This window comes from Anabrus simplex, chromosome 1, assembly GCF_040414725.1.
Source record: "Anabrus simplex isolate iqAnaSimp1 chromosome 1, ASM4041472v1, whole genome shotgun sequence".
Lineage (NCBI taxonomy): Eukaryota > Metazoa > Arthropoda > Insecta > Orthoptera > Tettigoniidae > Anabrus > Anabrus simplex.
Window position 1 is genome coordinate 1,564,257,671 of NC_090265.1, and position 19,567 is coordinate 1,564,277,237.

The window sequence follows — 19,567 nt, forward strand, 5'->3', positions numbered from 1 at the left end:
TTTCTCTGGGACATCCCGGTTCCACATTACACCTCTCACACATTGGTAACACTCACTGGCTCATTGGATTCTCTTTCCAGTTTCTTTGTTCAGTTTCTCATTTTCTGCAAGTATACTCCCCAAATATTTGAAGCTTTTCACAACTTCTAATGGTCTTCCATTTACCTCAGTATTCCCTCTTCCTTCTCTAATACCTTTCATCATCACTATGGTCTTACTCTTCTCCACACTTATTTTCATTCCATATTCCCCTGTCTCCTGATTTCATACAGTAACTTGTTCTTGTACTTACATTTCATCTTCTTCCCATATTACTATATCATCTGCAAGGAGTAAAACAATGTTGTGAAAAGTAGGAGCTTTAAAGATGAAAAGTGGCAAAGGATCTTCTCTCCTGTTTACTTTGCTTTTAACCAATTCATACAGCACTCACTTACTTCCCTTAACATCCTCTCACAAGGTGTCTATGAAGTTTTCCTGGCACCTCTGTTTCACTGTACGCTCTTCTGACATGTTTTCTTTGCTTCATGATACTTTTACATACTCTCCGTACTTCTGCCTTCTATCCTGCCCCTCCATGCTTTTTGTTTTTCTTTTGCTGCATCCCTTACTTTGGTATTTCACCAGGGTGTTTCCATTTTCTTCTCTTTCCTTGATAGTCTACTGCATATATTTTCTGCACATTTCACCATTCCTTGATGAACTTGGCCCATTCTTCTTCAACACTGGCAACCTCTTCTTTACAAATTTGTTTTCTTAGTTCTTCTTAGAACATTTCTTGTGCTCCCTTTTCCTTTAATTTCTATACCTTCATTTTTTCTTTCTCTTGTCTATTTCAATTTGACTATTTTACCAAATCTTAATTTAGCTACTACAATTTTTTGGTCTCCTTCAAAATCTTCTCTTGGTGTAGCTGTCACATCTTCCAATTGTCTGCCTTTCTTTCATCTAAAATCAGATCAGTCATTGTTTTTGTTCTCCTTTGTCCCCATTTGTATCTAGTTACTTTTTGCCTGTTCTTTCTGAACCGTGTATTGCCTATGATTAATCCATTCCTCTCTCAAAAATCTAGAAGTAGCTTTCCTCCTGCACTTTTATTTCTATGACTGAAAGGACCAATTACTTCTTTACCATGCCTTTCTGTTCCTGTGAACATTCATGTCTCCTATTATCACCACTTCCTTATCTTAGATGCACCTCTCCAGTTCCTCCGAGAACTTCTGTAGATTCTCTTCTACATTACCTGTCTGAAGTGCATATACTTGGATAAAATCTTGCACTCCACTCTCCAAGCCAAGTCTGATTTTCATGATTCTGTCATTTACGTGGTGCACCTTCTCTATGTACTGTTTCAGGTCTTCTCTCACAATAAAACCTACTCCATTATTGCAGTTTGCACCTCCACTCCAAAACAACCGGAACCCTTCCTCAATCTTTTCTGTTTCCTTTCGACTTGGTTTAACTCAATCTCAAAAAGGCAGTGTCCTTTTTCCATGTATTCTGTTAGTTCTAGTGTACCGAACAATTTGGCCGTGCGGTTAGGGTCGCGCAGCTGTGAACTTGCATTAGAGAGATAGTGGGTTCGAACCCTGGTGTCGGCAGCCTTGAAGATGGTTTTCCATGGTTTCCCATGTCACACCAGGCAAATGCTGGGGATGTACCTTAATTAAGGCCACGGTCGCTTCCTTCCCACTCCTAACCCTTTCCTAGCCCGTAGTCGCCAGAAGACGTATGTGTGTCAGTGAGATATAAAGCCAGTTGTAAAAAAGTTCTTCTGTCTTGCCATTAAGGGTCAAGACATTCATGGTTTTCATTATTGGTTGCCCATATTTCTCAACTCCCTCACAACCAAATCACCACAAACTGCACGCCGCTTATGGTAGGACGCCCTTACTGTCTCCAAGGCCTCAACTCACTTTCAGTCATTTTATAGGCTGTTAATACAATGGGCTCACCACACCTAAAGGCATTTTATAGCTACTGCCAGAATTCTTTCAGGCCACCCCTAACATGCTGAAACAGATGCATTTTGCAGCCATCCCTAACATGAAATGCACTGCTAGATGGACTTTCGTTGTATTACCTCAACCAAGGGACCACCAGCCCTCCTAAAGAGCCTCATCTGCACGAAGCCTTTGGCCTCTTTAGATTGTACTCATATTTATCCCCAAGTCTAGTGCTTCCTCTTCCGCTGTCTCCACCATCTCTGCCATAGATGCCGTTGAGGTCTTCACTCGTAACCACACACTGGGATCCTTACCAGATGTTACACACCAAGTCAGTGTGCTCTGGGACTCACATTGGCAGGGGTGCCACTCCTTGGGTAGGGCTGCCTCTGAAGAGGGTCCCTATGTGCTACCTGACCTACAAACTACAGTAGGTGCAATGAATATGGTATGAAAATTAGCCTTTCCAAGACTAAATTGATGTCAGTAGGTAAGAAATTCAAGAAAATCGAATGTCACATTTGGGGGACAAAGCTGGAACATGTAGATGATTTCAAGTATTTAGGTTACGTGTTCTCCCAGGATGGTAGGAGAGTAAGGAAGATTGAAGGTGCAGTACAGCTAATGCAGTGAGCTTGTAGTTGCGATCAACAGTATTCTGTAAGAAGGCAGTCAGCTTCCAGACGAAACTATCTTTACATCCGTCTGTTTTCAGTAGTGATGGGATATTCAATTCATTTTACTGCATCGATTCTTTTGATTCCGTTTACTTTACTGAATTGATACAGTGAACCGATTCACGGCACATTAGAGTCGCCGTTCTTATTATATATGTGTGGTGTGTATGTGTGTGTACTGATAAGAGACCTGCAGCAACATTTAGTGCTTGCTGCTGCCATCTGGTCTTCATTCTATGAACTGCTTTCCTATGCGTCATCTAGCTTTCAGATTGAGATTTCTTCTGCAGCCACCTCATTGCATCAAGTTTTGTTGTTACAAAGCCTTACCTCCACAGTAACAACTCCATTAAATAAGTATATAGAATAAGATGAAAAAATCTGTACACATAATCATCAAAGATCTGCATTTAGAGCTGTCGCCCAGGTGAGCGATTCCCTATCAATTGTTTGCCTAGTCTTTTCACAAATGATTTCAAAGAACATGGACATTTCATTGTATTCACGGTAAGTACGTAATACAAAACGAATAAGTTATAAAATGAAATGCTGGAAAAAAATAGGTACTTGTGCAGTACTATACATGCTTATTATATTACAGCACAAAATTTACGTAGTTAATAATAATAATAATAATAATTGACACAACTCAAATTTTCTATACAGACTTGTGATTTTTTCACAGTTCTCAGAAAAGTAACAACTCCACTAAATATAGAGAATTGTACAAATATCTGTGTATACAATAAGTAGCCTACATATTAACATAAAACAAATATTAAAAATGAATGCATATAAAATTACCTCTCCGGTACATCAGTTCTTCCTTATTAAGTTACAGTACAAAAATTACGCACCGGGCGAGTTGGTCGTGCGGTTAGGGGTGCGCAGCTGTGAGCTTGAATCCTGGAGATAGTGGGTTCGAATCCCACTGTCAGCAGCCCTGAAGAAGGTTTTCCGTGGTTTGCCATTTTCACACCAGGCAAATGGTGCGACATAAAGCCACTAGCAAAAAAAAATATTATGTACTGATTAATAATAATAATAATAATAATAATAATAATAATAATAATAATAATAATAATAATGCCTCGCATTTGCAGATGGTATAATCTTTTTTGCAGAGAATTTGCAAATTGCAGCTAAGCAAATTGAAGTCCTCAGAGAAACAGCAGAAAAAAACAGGATTGCAAATATCTTTTGAGTTACATGAACATAAATACTACTGACCCAACCTGGACAATGAGGACAAAGTATGGTGACATCAAAAGAGCTACAAAATTCAAGTACCTAGGAGAGATTTTGACTCCAAACATGAATGAGAAAGCAGCAATTCAAGAATGTGCAAGAAAGATGGAAACTGCATTTAGATTATGTCAGAACACCTTCAAATCTAAGTCACTCTTATACCAGGCCAAATTCAAGCACTACAGCACGATAGTCAAACCTGAATGTTTATACGCAGCCAAGACAATAGCCACAAAGGGACTCTCAGATTTGGAAAAGAAAGAAAGAAAGGAGGTTCCTTAGAAAGGTTCTTGGACCCAGAAAATCCTCAGACAAGTTTTTCGTAGGAGACCAAACCAAGAACTATACCAACAATTTGAAAACATCACCACCAAAATGAAAAAGAGGAGATTGACATTCTACAGACATATTAAAAGGATGGGATCAGAGAGACTCGCCAACAGGATCCTCGTCTTCCCATGGGTAAAAGAAGTCCACCGAGATTTAGAAAATTGTGGGATCACTGCAGAAGATATAACAAACAGAAAAATCTTCAGGCAAAGGGTTGCGGAGGTGAAGGACCTAGCTGATGAGAAAACGAGGAAGAATAGAGTATTCTTGGCAGAAGAACGAGCACGAGGAAGCCAACGGATGAAGGAATACGGGCGAAAGAGGAAGGAGAAAGAACTCGAGAAAACAATGGAAGTTGCATGATCATAGCCCATAGATGGCTGAAATAATAACAATAATAATAACAATAATAATAATAATAATAATAATAATTTTAACTAGCATAACTCAAATTTTATAAACTAACGGTTTTTTACAGTTCTCTAAAAGTCACAACTCTAATAAATAATCAACAAAATTATTGTAAATCAATATTATAATTTAATTTGTTTCATTATGCTTTGTTATTGTGGCATCCTTCAATGAGGGAAGGTTTGTAAATAAAAAAAGTACAGAATTAGATATAAAAATACCTCTGTTCACAATAATAACCTACATATTACATATATGTCAAATAAGATGCTTTACATTGCACCGACACAAATAGATCTTATGGTGATGATGGGATAGGAAAGGGCTAAAAGTGAGAAGGAATTGGCCGTGACCTTAATAAAGGTACAGCACCTGCATTTGGCTGGTGTAAAAATGGGAAACCACAGAAAACTAACTTAATGGCTGCCAGCGGGAGGATACAAACCCACCATCCCTCGAATGCAAGCTCATAGCTATGGGACCCTAACTGCACGGCCAACTCGCTCAGTCACCTTTGAAAATATGTCCTTTTCAATCAGCAGAGGGTTTTTTAAATCGTCATATTTTGTATAGGCTATCCGAGTTGTACAGTAGCCCACTGGTTTTCTGATTCAACATATTTAAACTGTCGATCAGTTGGCTCGCTTACTGTCCAGTATACTGGTGATCTCGTGATCCGACTATTGAAGTATTATGCAATGATGCGACCTACGAATTGAGAGAATACAGAGTGGTTCTTTTCAGTATAAAACAGACAATTTCGAGTGGTCATGAGGATGACTCATAATTATGAAGTAGGCTAGAGAACCGAGTTGGATTACTTGTCGAATGTCAACTAAGTTATAATACTGATTCATTAAAGTAATAAATAGAATAATCTAATAATAGCCTACTTACTAGCTAGGAATTATGTTTTGACGTTTTTAACACTGCAAATACAGTAAATCCCATTATTATTTAAACCTCCCTGTAAGAAGAGGACAGTGAATGCAGATGGGTATTATTTTCAAATGTGCTGAGAGCAAGAGTCCATTATAGCATACGATTCTTTCAGTGTGCCATGGCTCTATATGTCTCACTGCATCGGAAATTTGGCTCCCCGCCAACGTCCAGTGTACCGATAACGGACCTCATGTGTGTTGTGTCTTACTGATCCGTGAGTGCGCCACTCTGCACTGTCTGCTGCGAGTCAGCTGAGCCATGTCCCATGGAGTTGACGTTCCTGTGAATCGATTCACTCAGACACTTGAATGAATCAATACACTGCTTTGAATCATACATATAAATTATAAACATAAAAATTTTCCACCTATTTAATACATAGTTTTATTTACACTGCGTGTATTTACATTACATGGGTTGCTTGGGACTAGTTTCAACCCTACTTGGGGTCATCATCAGCTGTATTAAGGGACACTGGGACTGAAATTTTGGCGAAATATATGTAAAATATTGATTTTCGGCTTTTTCCATATTAATACACCCCTAACCCCCGCGGATCAGATAGCAGTGTTTTCATCCAAATTCCTCCATTTTTAAAGCTCTAGCGTAGCTTTTAAATGCCTGGCGTGCAGTCCTTTAAACGCCCACTTTCATTCGACTCACGATCAGCGCACATTAGTGGTGTATTCAAGCAGATTTCACGATTTCATTTCATAAGAATAATTCAAAAAGGCCTCCTACATTTGTCGGTCTGCATTTTGTTGCTTTCTAGTGGAGGAAGTAGGCACTTTTACTACGTAAACTATATAAGAACTACAAAAGTTTGAAAAATCTGAATGAAAATTACAGGTGGTGGTGTGGCCTTGCATAATATATTGAGTAAATTTTTATGCCTATTTTCAAAGACAGTGATCACTTATTAAAGAAATATTTATTAGTTTCAACATTATTTATGACTATTTCTGTACATACCATGTGCAAATCCTGTTTGTTTACAAACAAGTTGTTTTCCAGTTTGATTGTGTTGAGGTATTGTAGTATTTTCTACTATTGTTTGGTGTTGTTCTGTGGTGAAATGCATACAATAAGTTCTCAGTGGCATAAGCCAAAATCCAAAAGTAGGAGAAAACAAGAAATTTCTTTGAGATTCTCAGCTGGCAATACAGGTTATAAGCATTGTCCATTATTTTAAAAAATTGCTTTTTTCTCTGTTTCATTTTTCAGGCATTCAAAATGTTACACGCATCATAAATCTTACGATATTGCTTTCAAAATTTGCATGTATTATCTTCATTGCATTGACTATAAACCTGCGGATCGATTTTTGGATTGCACTTTTGGTCTGGCTGCAAAAAATTTCAAACTTAAAAAATTGAAGATTTTTTGTAGATTAAAAACTTGGATATGAAAAAAATTTATTTCTTCATACTCATTAATGCAATTCGAAAAAGAATCCGTAGGTTTCTTCCAATTGTATTAATGCAATAGAATGTTACCTAAAAGTTACACTATCTTGATTGGTGTAATGCGGCAGACCTTTATAAATATTGAATAATTTGCACATGAAAATGTATAAAATAATTAATATCTCAAGAACTAATCAACTTGCAATGCTCAAATTTACCACAGTGGTTTATGTTATGACTATTCATAAGCATACAAAATTTCAAAGCTGTACCTCAGTTTATATAGAATTTGGAAATTTCAGTCCCAGTGTCCCTTAAAACAATACACAAATATTTGACAAAATCCTAAAACATGTTTCTAATGAGCAGTAAAACACTATGAAACAAATATACAATTAACACTATGATGTGTGGTTGAATTAGGCAAAGTGCTATGGTGCTAAAAATGTTGCATATGAAAGTGAAATATTACGTGTGACAATAGGTGAGCCATATATAATACAAGTACACAAATACGTTAAAAAGTCTGATTATAGAAGTACAAATGAGATGCTCTATGTTGTGGATCGACTTGAGTCGAATTTTTTAGACACATGGTATAAAGTAATAAATAGAATAATCTAATAATAGCCTACGTACTTACTAGCTAGGTACTTTGGAATTATGTTTTGACCTTTTTAATGACTGCAAATACAGTAAATACAGTAAATAAAACTATGTACTGAATAGGTGGAAAATTTTTATGTTTATGATTTATATGTAATCTCAGTTCAATAGGGACCAATAACATGAAGTTCATAACCCTTCATTTGAATCATACACTCAGTAGCCAACACTAGTTTTCAGACCAACTTTGCTTTAAGGGAGTGAAAGCTGGGTGAACTCAGGATATCTCTTTTCATAAGTTAGAAGTAACAGACATAAAAGTAGTAAGAATGATTACTGGTAAAAAATAGGCTGGAACAATGGCAGGAGGGTGCTCAAAATGAGGAGATAATGGCTAAGTAAGGAATGAACTTGATGGATGAAGCTGTACACATAAACCAGATTCGATGGTAGGATCATGTCAGGTGAATGGAGGAGGATAGGTTACCTAGGAATATAATGGACTCTGTTATGGAGTGTAAGGGAAGTAGAGGGAGACCAAGACAATGATGGTTAGACTCATTTTCTAATGATTTATAGATAAGAGATATAGAACTAAATGAGGCCACAGAACTGGCCTTAAATTTCGTCTTTCTGCCAACATGATATGTCACTCGGAAATACCAGAATTTTCTGCAGCCTGTACATTATTAGTACATATTGCCTTGCATAAAACTTCCAATTTGCGTTCTCCTTTATTTAACTGAAGTGACAAATACTCTCTTCTATCTACACAGTCCACTATAACTGGAATAGTGTTCAAAACTGAATACTTTAACACAATGAAACCAACAGATCACAATCCACAAATTGGAAAAAATTGTCAAATCTCAAGAAGTTTCAGTTTATTTGTGACCTTGTGCTCAGCTGTGATACACATGGAGGCCGCCACCACAACAAGGCAGTATAGTTGGTGAATGATACAAACAGACCTTCACAAAAATGTGTCGTTAAAGGTTAGGTTGCACATATAAGACAACTACAATTTTCATTAGTACTTTTTTGTAATAATATTAATTTCATATGGCTATTTCTAGCCAAATGCAGTGCTTGTAAGGCAGACTATCCGATGAGGGTGGGCAGCATCTGCCATGTATAGGTAACTGCATGTTATTGTGGTGGAGGATAGTGTTATGTGTGGTGTGTGAGTTGCAGGGATGTTGGAGACAGCACAAACACCCATTCCCCGGGCCAAGGGAATTAACCATTTAAGTTTAAAATCTCCGAACCAGCCGGGAATCAAACTCGGGACGCTCTGGACCAAAGTCCAGCACGCTAACCTTTTAGCCATGGAGCTGAACACTTTTTTTTGTAAATAACATGGGCCAATATGATAATTAATTGTATACATGTATAAGAGTGTAGTGTGATTAAATCTATTCTTATGTAGATATCTGTAACTCATATGTATCTGACAGGACTTATCAGTGCTGTCACCTGGCCAGCCTCCTTGATGACTCTTGCATCAGTAATTGACAACCCTTGGGGAGTATGCTGCCGGCGGTCAGCTGAAGTTGGCAAGCAGTTAGCAGAGGTTTGGAAATTTTTAATCATTTTGTATCAAATGTATTTGTTAACATCAAATGAAGGATATTTTTCTATGAATTCTCATTTATGTGAACATTTACATCAAAATGTATGCTTTTAACCTAATCATCTTGGGTGACGAGACAGGGCTGTTGCATCTTAATTGGCCTTCAACGGTGGTAACGAGTCTTGCCTGCCAAGCAACAGGCTGTTACATTTCTGCTTGTAGTTTGGCTACTCCTACAAGTACCGCCAATGTTTAAATTTCTATGAATAGCTCAGGAATGTGGCTGCCCTACCTTTGTGCTTGTTATTGTTTGTACCGTTATCCTCCGTTTCCTTTAAGTCTGAGAATTAGCAGCAATATTCCCTTAGTGTGTATATCCTTCAGTTCATTATGGCTTGTGGGTGGTGAATATGACTTAATTCAGAGTGTTTTAGATGGTGGATCAGAAGTAGGTAAATGTGTTAAATGAAGAGAATGAGCATGATTGTAAATAATAATTTATTTGAGGTTGACAGCTCACAGCAATAATAAGATTACGGTTGATTTAATGAAGCCACGATTATAACAAGTGAGCGAAATTGATAAATGAAGAGAATTAGCATCATAAATATTAATTTAAGCAGGTTGACAGCTCTTAGTGATAGTGAGATTATGGTTGATTTAATGAAGCGACGATGAAAATATGTGAGAAGGGACAAAGGAGACTGGATGTGAGTGGCAGAGGACAACAGCCCAACTGTTCAGTCATTCATTCCTTCCTTCATTCATATGAAAATTGTGAGGTGTCCAAAATTCTTCTAAATAAGTTTTAGGATTGTCGTATGTCAGTGTTTTCAGTTTACTGTAACTGTACACAAGTACAATTCCCGATTTTAGGTTAGGAAATTTTCGTAAAATAATTTGTAATATAAAGTAGTCAGTATCATGTGTTTGTGTCAATATGTAAGAAGTGTTACAAGAATAATTTGTAGTTAGGGAATATTGAACATGTATATCCTTTTGTTTGTATAACTTTTAATTTGGGTAAGAGTCTGTACACATTGCCTAGTAGTGAAGAATGTGCAACAGTGATTATATCAGTAAAGAAGGTTGAAGTTGGTTGAAATTGTTGCAACAGGTGGCTTGGAAACCCAGAGAACAGCTGGGAAGTATAGGTTGAAGATGATAATTCATCAGTGTGGATGAAAACTAGAGTTTGCTTATTTGCATATCGGCCTCTTGGTAACCATCCGAAAGCTCTGATTTTGAATGAGTTTGCGTTGTCTGAGAGATACTTGAAAATGTTTCAGTTAGAGCGTTGCTACCGGTGGTCTTTTGGCAGACGCTATGCCAAGTGGAGCAATCCTATATATACGTGTACGTGCGCTCGACGAGTTGACTATTGTTTATGGAGTGATTACCGTACATACCCATTACAGAGCGAGTAGTGTTGAAGAACCTTGTTTGTAGCGTCATCACTGTATCATTACGGAGCAGACTACGAAGTCATTATGAACGTATTACGAGGTTATGCGAAGTCATTCCGGTGGGTGTGCTGTGGAAGGCGCTACATAGTGTTAATTTGTCAGTCATACTTTGGTTTATTCCTCTCCAAGATGATGCACAATGTGTGTGGTAGTTTATATGTGTAATCTGGAGGTAATATGTTGTGCACAGAACTGATTGTGGCTAGGTGAAACCGTAAACCAAGTGTTTTTTTACTTGTACATTCTTTGACTAATACGTCATACGACATGGTTGTCATTATTTATTAATTCCAAAGTAGCCATTTCACATTGTGAAGGTGTATGGTCCTAGTCTTGGGATTGGTCTTTTTTTGTACTGTTATAACACCTGGCACAGTGATGGTGCTATTTTGTTCATGTAATTAAGATGAAGAATGGACAGTCATCTTACCCGCATGAATTCATCAGTCTGAAGCGTGCCCTTCAGTACTATGTATGACCGGATGAGTTGGTTGTTGGCAGCCTGAAGATAGTTTTCCGTGATTTCCCATTTTCATATCTTAATTAAGGCCACGGCCACTTCCTTCCCACTCGTAGCCCTTTCCCTTCCCATCGTTGCCATGAGACCTACTGTATCTATGTCAGTGTGACGTAAAACAATTTGTTAAAAAAGAAAAAAAAGAACTATGCAAGGTTCTAGATTGTAGGTGTTTGTGGATGTTTATTTTTGGTAAGTGGCAAAACGAGTTGGTCTCATCATGTGATGATTATTGTTGGTGTTTATTTTGTTTTGATTATTTTGTTTTGGGAGTAAATTCTAGTAGTGAAACTTATAGTAAATCTTTTATTGGTGGAGTAAGGAAAAGCCTGGCATGCTACCCACATTTATTTTCAGGGTTAAATAGTAGGAGGTAAGGTAAAGAAGCAAGTTTAGAGCCTCGTCAGCCTGATGATTGTCACCTTGGGAGGAGGAGATCTTTCATGCTCTACAGCAGGGCCTCTCAAACGCCCAAAATCTCACGCGTGGAAATCGAGGCACAAGAGCTCTGTGCACTGTGCATCGGTCCTGCTCGGTTCAGCTCGGACCAACGCTTCGTCTCTAGGCTACTCGGCTAAGCTCGGCTCTACTTGGCTCAAGTCAGCTCAGATTTTAAGCACTATGGAGCAAATGTGGTAGAGGGAGACAGGGGAAGCGATTGAGACAGGCGTGAGGAAAGAGAGAGTAAGCGCTATTGCTCCAAATCGAGGAGTAGGGGGTCTGCATTTTGGTCAACCAAGGGAAGTCGTCTTTTGCACAGTGCATGCACCCTGAGAGGCCCTGCTCTACAGAGTCAATTATTCCTGTCAATCTTTTGCAGGTGGCACCCAATTTTGTTATTTATATTTTATTCTAGTTACAAATTATTCATTTCATGTTTTAATTCCACTGAGTAGTTACAATACTGACCCTCTCTTTTCAGTAATAGTGTGCAAAACAAATGGATATGTTAATAAACTGTTGTCTAACCAAAGTAAAAAGAAAATGGTAGATGATGTTTGGTAGTTTAACCTGTTAGCACCCAGAAAATAGGTTTTTCAATTTTGATTTATATTTTCATTATTTTATGATGGTTAAGGTATATGAATGGGGAAAATATCACAATCTTTTCAAACAAGAACTTACTTTACAAGACATTAGCTGATATCATATAGTATCACTGGACAGTAAAATTACTACCATTGTCAGTCAAGTGATAATATTGTTCCAACAAATTTCCTTTCATTGAAGAGCTGACAAGGACATTGTTAATGTCTTCACTAGCTTTCCAGTAACCCTCTTTGAAGAAAAATGATTGTACCCATTTAGAATCAAAATAGAAATGAGCCATTGTAGTTTTGGCATGGTTATTTCAGGGTTGGTTTGATTTTGGTACTGTGCATATTGCTTGCTGTCTTCGGCAAGGTATTCTAGTGTTTTGTCATCAGAAAACAGTTCAAATAAATCAACACAGGACATATTTGAAAAGGTTGTGTGGTCAGCGGAGGGAATTTCAACATGTTTTAAGTCATCATCAATCAATGCATAAATAGCTGAGTTGGCTTATCTTTCTAGAATTTACTCAGGAGTTTCTTTTTGAGGTGGTTGTTTTTGTTGTTGATTTTTCTCCATAGGCTGCGTGGATGGTGAGAAGGTCCCAGAGGAAATTCCAGGAGGTTCATAATCTCTTCCAGTACGCTCATTGTTTGCTAAGCATATTTCAGCTGCAGCACGCAACTGATGTCCAATTAGATTATAAACCCTTCCTCCATCATCTTCATTGGCTGAATCTTCATCTGTGTCAACATTACTATCCAGTGGTCCAATAAATATATCTTCAGTTTGATCTCCTAACTTCTCATCTACTTCTGACATAGGCCCTATCCATTACTTCTGATAAGGTCAATAATAAAAGATAGATAAATAAATGAATAAATAAATAAATAAATAAATAAATAAATTTAGGCCTTTGTAACCAAATACATTTACACACATGCGTAGCCTTTGAGTGTACAATATAACAAATCAGGTGTAATACAGTATTTTAAAAAATTACGTGATCAATTTCTTGATATCGTAAACACCCAGTGATATACGGTATCATGCACTTAGGGGCTTTCCTGTATTATCACAATTAACATTGTTGAAATTCAAACGTTACACAAGATTTCTTTGATTCATTGTTAACATTATAATATACTGATTAGAAAGAAATAACCGGATGAGTTGGTCATGTACTTAGGGCCGCACAGCTGTAAGCTTGCATCTGGGAGATAGTGGATTCGAACCCCACTGTCGGCAGCCCTGAATCAATCAATCAGTACTGATCTGCATTTAGGGCAGTCGCCCATGTGGCAGATTCCTTATGTGTTGTTTTCCTAGCCTTTTCTTAAATGATTTCAAAGAAATTGGAAATTAATTGAACATCTCCCTTGGTAAATTATTCCAATCTGTAACTCCCCTTCCTCTAAGTGAATATTTGCCCCAATTCGTCCTCTTGAATTCTAACTTTATCTTCATATTGTGATCTTTCCTACTTTTAAAGACGCCACTTGAACTTATTCGTCTACTAATGTCATTCCACGCCATCTCTCCGCTGACAGCTCGGAACATACCACTTATGATGTAAAAATACATTGGTTTATTACAATCCACCTATTCAATACATAATTAGCTTAGTTAGGATTATAACCTTACTAAATTGTTATACATGGTACTATATAATATTAACATTAGCCTGGTTGGCCATTACATTACAAGTAACTGTTCTCATTTTAGAACCCGTACTGATGATCAATTATGATGTAAAAATAAAATGGTTTATTACAATCTACCTATTCAATACATAATTAGCTTAGTTAGGACTTATTCCTTTTTGCTCACGGCTTTACGTCGCACCGACACAGATAGGTCTTATGGCGACGATGGGATAGGAAAGGCCTAGGAGTTGGAAGGAAACGGCCATGGCCTGAATTAAGGTACACCCCCAGCATTTGCCTGGTGTGAAAATGGGAAACCACATAAAACCATTTTCAGGGCTGCCAACAGTAGGATTCAAACCCACTATCTCCTGGATGCAAGCTCACAGCCGCGCGCCCCTAACCGCACGGCCAACTGGTCCGGTTAGTTAGGATTACATCCTTACTAAATTGTTACTATGTAATATTAACATTAGCCTGGTTGGCCATTACATTACAAGTAACTATTCTCATTTTAGAACCCATATTGAAGTTCAGTTATGATGTAAAAATACAATGGTTTATTACAATCCACCTATTCATTACATAATGTAATGTAATGGCCAGCCAGGCTAATGTTAATATTATATAGTACCATGTATAACAATTTAGTAAGGATGTAATCCTAACTAAGCTAATTATGTATTGAATAGGCGGATTGTCATAAACCAATTTTTTTTTTTTCATCATAATTGATCTTCAATATGGGTTCTAAAATGAGAATAGTTACTTGTAACATACCACTTAGTCAAGCAGCTTGTCTTCTTCTCCCAATCCTTCCCAGCCCAAACTTTGCAACATTTTTGTAATGCTATTCTTTTGTCGAAAATCACCCAGAACAAATCGAGCTGCTTTTCTTTGGAATTTTTCCAGTTCTTGAATCAAGTAATTCTGGTGAGGGTCCCATACACTGGAACCATACTCTAGTTGGAGTCTTACCAGAGACTTATATGCCTTCTCCTATACATCCTTACTACAACCCCTAAACACCCTCATAACCATGTGCAGAGATCTGTATCCTTTATTTACAATCCCATTTATGTGATTACCCCAATGAAGATCTTTCCTTATATTAACACCTAGATACTTACAATGATCCCCAAAAGGAATTTTCACCCCATCAATGCAGTAATTAAAACTGAGAGGACTTTTCCTATTTGTGAAACTCACAACCTGACTTTTAACCCTGTTTATCATCATACCATTGCCTGCTGTCCATCTCATAACATTATTGAGGTCATGTTGCAGTTGCTCACAATCTTGTAACTTATTTATTACTCTGTACAGAATAACATTATCCGTAAAAAGCCTTACCTCGGGTTCCACTTCTTTACTCATATCATTGATATATATAAGGAAACATAAAGGTCCAATAATACTGCTTTGAGGAATTCCCCTCTTAATTATTACAGGATCAGATAAAGCTTCACCTACTCTAATTCTCTGAGATATATTTTATAGAAATATAGCAACCCACTCACTCACTCTTTTGTCTAGTCCAGTTGCACTCATTTTTGCCAGTAGTCTCCCATGATCCACCCTATCAAATGCTTTAGACAGGTCAATCGCAATACAGTCCATTTGACCTCCTGAATCCAAGATATCTGCTATATCTTGTTGGAATCCTACAAGATGAGCTTCAGTGCAATAACCTTTCCTAAAACCGAACTGCCTTCTATCGAACCAGTTATTAATTTCACAAACATGTCTAATATAATCAGAAAGAATGCCCTCCCAAAGCTTACATGCAATGCATGTCAAACTGACTGGCCTGTAATTTTCAGCTTTATGTCTATCACCCTTTCCTTTATACACAGGGGCTACTATAGCAACTCTCCATTCATTATAGTTCCTTTTCCATGGTTTCCCATTTTCTCACCATGCAAATCCTGGGGCTGTACCTTTAGTTAAGGCCACGGCCGCTTCCTTCCCACTCCTAGGCTTTTCCTATCCTATCGTCGCCATAAGACCTATCTGTGTCAGTGCGTCATAAAGCCAATTGAAAAAAAAAAAAGAAAGAAAAAAAAAAAGGAAAGAAATAATAGGTAATATGGGCAATATTATACTTACGCGTATTGAACGTCTATGATTTTCGCTCCTGAAAATCACAGCTGAATTTGTGCAACTTATCCAGTCAACATACCACTCGTAAGTGTTGTAAGCTTCCTCAGGTGTATGCGTCACTTCAAACTGAAGAACATATAAAACCCCAATTGGAACTCACGCTTGTACCTGCTCAGTTGAACTTCTCCTACACTCTAATACCGTATGGTATCAGTGGACGCTAATGGGTTAACACTAGTTAGGGTGAGATGGAGGTTTATTTAGTTCTCTACATCTAACGGCACATGTGCAAAATCCCCGTGTTCAATTGTACTGTAGCAGACTTAAATGCCTCTTCCTATCCTGGAGTATTTTGAAGTTTATCACACCAAATCCTCATTCTGAAGCATCATTACCAGCGAATACAAATCCCCTCCATACTAAATTTAAAGAGTTTTGTATTGTAAGATGACTTCTGATAAGATTTGTTTTGATTTGCACCATAGTGCAGTGCAAAGCTTTAAACAATGTGGGTCAGGAGATCTAAATTCAGTTTCTGAGTGAACTCAGAAATCCTTTTAATGTGAGAAGAATAGCTTAATATTTGTGTTAAGACTTGTAGTTACTTCAGTTTCTTCATGCAGTGAAGGAAAATATTTCCTAAATAGATTATGCTCCATTTGTAAAATGTCACATATATGTCTGTTACATAAATCTAAAGAAATCTTCATAATCTCCTTAGCGTTTGTTCTGTGGAGCATGGCCCACTGTTTTGCAAGCCAATTTCCACTTAGTTGTATTGAGTACATCGTTTGGAACAAGATGAACATAGTGCCTTTCTTCTTGAATTTATTAACTTAACCATTGTGGTTTGATTTTATAACGGTCCGTATTGACTACAATATCTACTGCAATAAATATACATTTATTATATAAAATTAGCTTTGTCAATACTTAGAGATGTTTAATTAATTATTTTTACCTAATATACCGTACATGTTCTTGAAGGCAATCATGCCAGCATTTCTTGGACCGACCCGGTGGCCAGTTTCCAGAGGGTGTGATGCAAATTGCCGTCTTTACAATAGATGTACCTTCTCTACAAATTACGTGTCCATACCACCAAAGTCGGGTCTCACCTCTTGTCTATGCTCCTTAGCAGCCAGTAGAACATCGTCAGTATACGGGAATTATCATGGGGGGTGATGCCTGTATATCTGAGGTGACTGTATCCATACACAATATGAAGAGAAATGCTAATATGGCCGAACCCTGGTGGACAGCAATGGCGGTTAAATTCCAGCAGGGCATAGGACAGCACTAGTAGAGCTTTGATAGAACAAATTTATCTAGCGGACAGAGTCCTTAGGGATGCCTGTGTGATACCTTTCCCAGCCCCATGGTGTTGGAATGGCTTGTCCACCTCTTACTTGTCAATACTGCAAGTCCATAGATTTTAATCTTGGGTTGAGGGCTGGAACAGGGTTCACTCAGCCTTGTGACAAAGCTGAGGTGCTGGATGATATAAAAGACAGTGAACCCCAGTCATGAAAGCCTAACAATATGTCCAACTATGTCACCATGCTGACTGTGGTACAGCAATATCTGCTGGCTATTTCAGACTTCAGTGGGCCGGTCACAGATTGAAAATAACAGGCAGGCTGTGTGAATCTATAAATAATCACTGTGGGAAGAAGGACCTCTTGGGAGGCAAGATAAGATCTCCAGGCTGAGACTGCTGGTCTACTGTCAAGAACTTCCTGAAGACAGTTTCATGGAGGTAACCTGTTAGATCACGATATGATCTTCATGTCTCTTTGAGACCATGGAATGAGTAAACTACTTTATTGACATACAACGTGCACATTTTATTGTAAAGGAACACACTGAACTTATACAGAAGGTCGTTCAGGATCTCTGGTAGTGACGAGTTTGAAGGCCGTGGGTAGCGCTGATATCAACTTCAGCATGTCAAAATGGAGAGCGATGATTCACGTCAGTACTGAGAACGTGTGTGTAGAATTTCGTAACATTAGCTGCAGCGATGCCGAAGCGGATTGGCCCTTGCTGGGAGGGCTACATAACAGCCCTTTCCATTGCTAAATATAGCTATTCTGCAATCCAAGGAATGTGCAAGAAGCGTGAATTCTTGATATCAAAGAACGGGATCGGTACTGCATTGAATAAAAAAGGCAAAGACCGACTGGGCTTAATTCCAGAGGGATAATAACAGGCAAATCCACGACCAGCCACTCGCCAGGAGTGGTGATGAAAGTGAAGGCCCTTGTCTGAGGTGATAACCCTGCCCCCGAAAAGACTATCGCACGTAAGTTGGGGATGTCTATGTCAGCAGGTAACACCATAATCAACAAGGACCTCTAATTAGAAAAGCAGCACAAGCGCCGCGTTCACAAGCTGTTGCCTCGTCACATTTCGGAACGTTGCACTAACGCAAGAAAGCTGTATGCGGGCTATCTGGCAGGGGACAGATGGAAAATGTGGTGACATTAGACGAATTATTTGTACCTTAGTGATTGTAATAAATCTCCCTTGATTTACTACCATCCTAGAGACAAAAAAAAAAAATTATCAGACATTGCATCAAGAATGCCAGAAAAGTTTTCCAAGGGGTTTCATGATCATCGCTGGATACTGCGATACTGCTGTAATGTCAAGTTAACCATTTGTCACGTCACTAATAATGTGAAGGTGAACTCCACATACTATCAGCAGAGCCCTGCGCGGATATTCAAAATATCTGCATACGCAAATGGTTATCCGCATCTGCAAAATAGTTATCCACGGATAATTTAAATATTTAACTACAGTATATTACACCCAAGGTATAGAAACGGATAGATCTGTTAACATAATACAATAATACTGGGCAACAGAACCCCTACAGTCACAGGTTTATGAGGGATTTTCTCTTGCGACAACTACCAACGTATTGATCTTTGTTCCTTCCTTCCATTAATTGCCTAAGAGCCAGTTAGGCTTAGGTCAGATTTACGGCTTGTTCATCTGAAGGCTCTTTATATATCAGCATTCTCCCATACCAGTGTCAAGGGTCTCCTAACCACAAGCAAAAATAAGAGTATACCTGAGTGAAAATCAATAAGCATCATTATCTAGAAATTATCAGCAAAATTATCCGCACTGCCATACAGTTTGTATCCACCAAGACGCTAACTTCGCGAATATCCGTGCAGGGCTCTAACTATGAACAAGAGGTTTTAACACCCATTTATAACACAGATAACCAGCACTGTATGGGAGGGTGAGAAATCACGTATGGGTACATCAAAATAAAGCATCAAGCCACTCCTCTTGTTCGACTCGCCTGCTCTTAGAGAGAATGGAGATGGAAACTGGAATCCATGCAATTCCTTTTACTGACATTACGGTGAAGGCACCCGATGGTCACCCATGGACTTCTGTGCATTTGGACTCCTAAAATGGGCCTTAAGAAATAGATGTCCATGCACTATCAATGGCCTCTGGTAAGCCTGTCAGGAGGAGTGGGATAAGATAGACATGTTAGCTCTGTGAAAAAGTCTGCTGCAATGGAAATAACGTTCTCAGGCTGTAGCTAAAAATGCTGGCTTTCCAATCAAGAATCGAGGGGCCGATGACCTAGATGTTAGGTCCCTTTAAACGACAATCATCATCATCATCATCACCA

At 38.2% G+C, this 19,567-nt stretch overlaps 1 protein-coding gene across 1 annotated transcript in view; it reads left to right on the top strand.

Annotated features, from left to right (window-relative positions):
* The window catches only part of LOC136858525 (transmembrane and coiled-coil domain-containing protein 4), a 153,772-nt gene that overhangs the window by 78,608 nt on the left and 55,597 nt on the right, over positions 1–19,567 (top strand). The window contains exon 8 of the mRNA XM_067138128.2: positions 9,024–9,139. Coding sequence (XP_066994229.2) covers positions 9,024–9,139 — 116 coding nt within the window. The remainder of the gene's footprint in view (positions 1–9,023; positions 9,140–19,567) is intronic.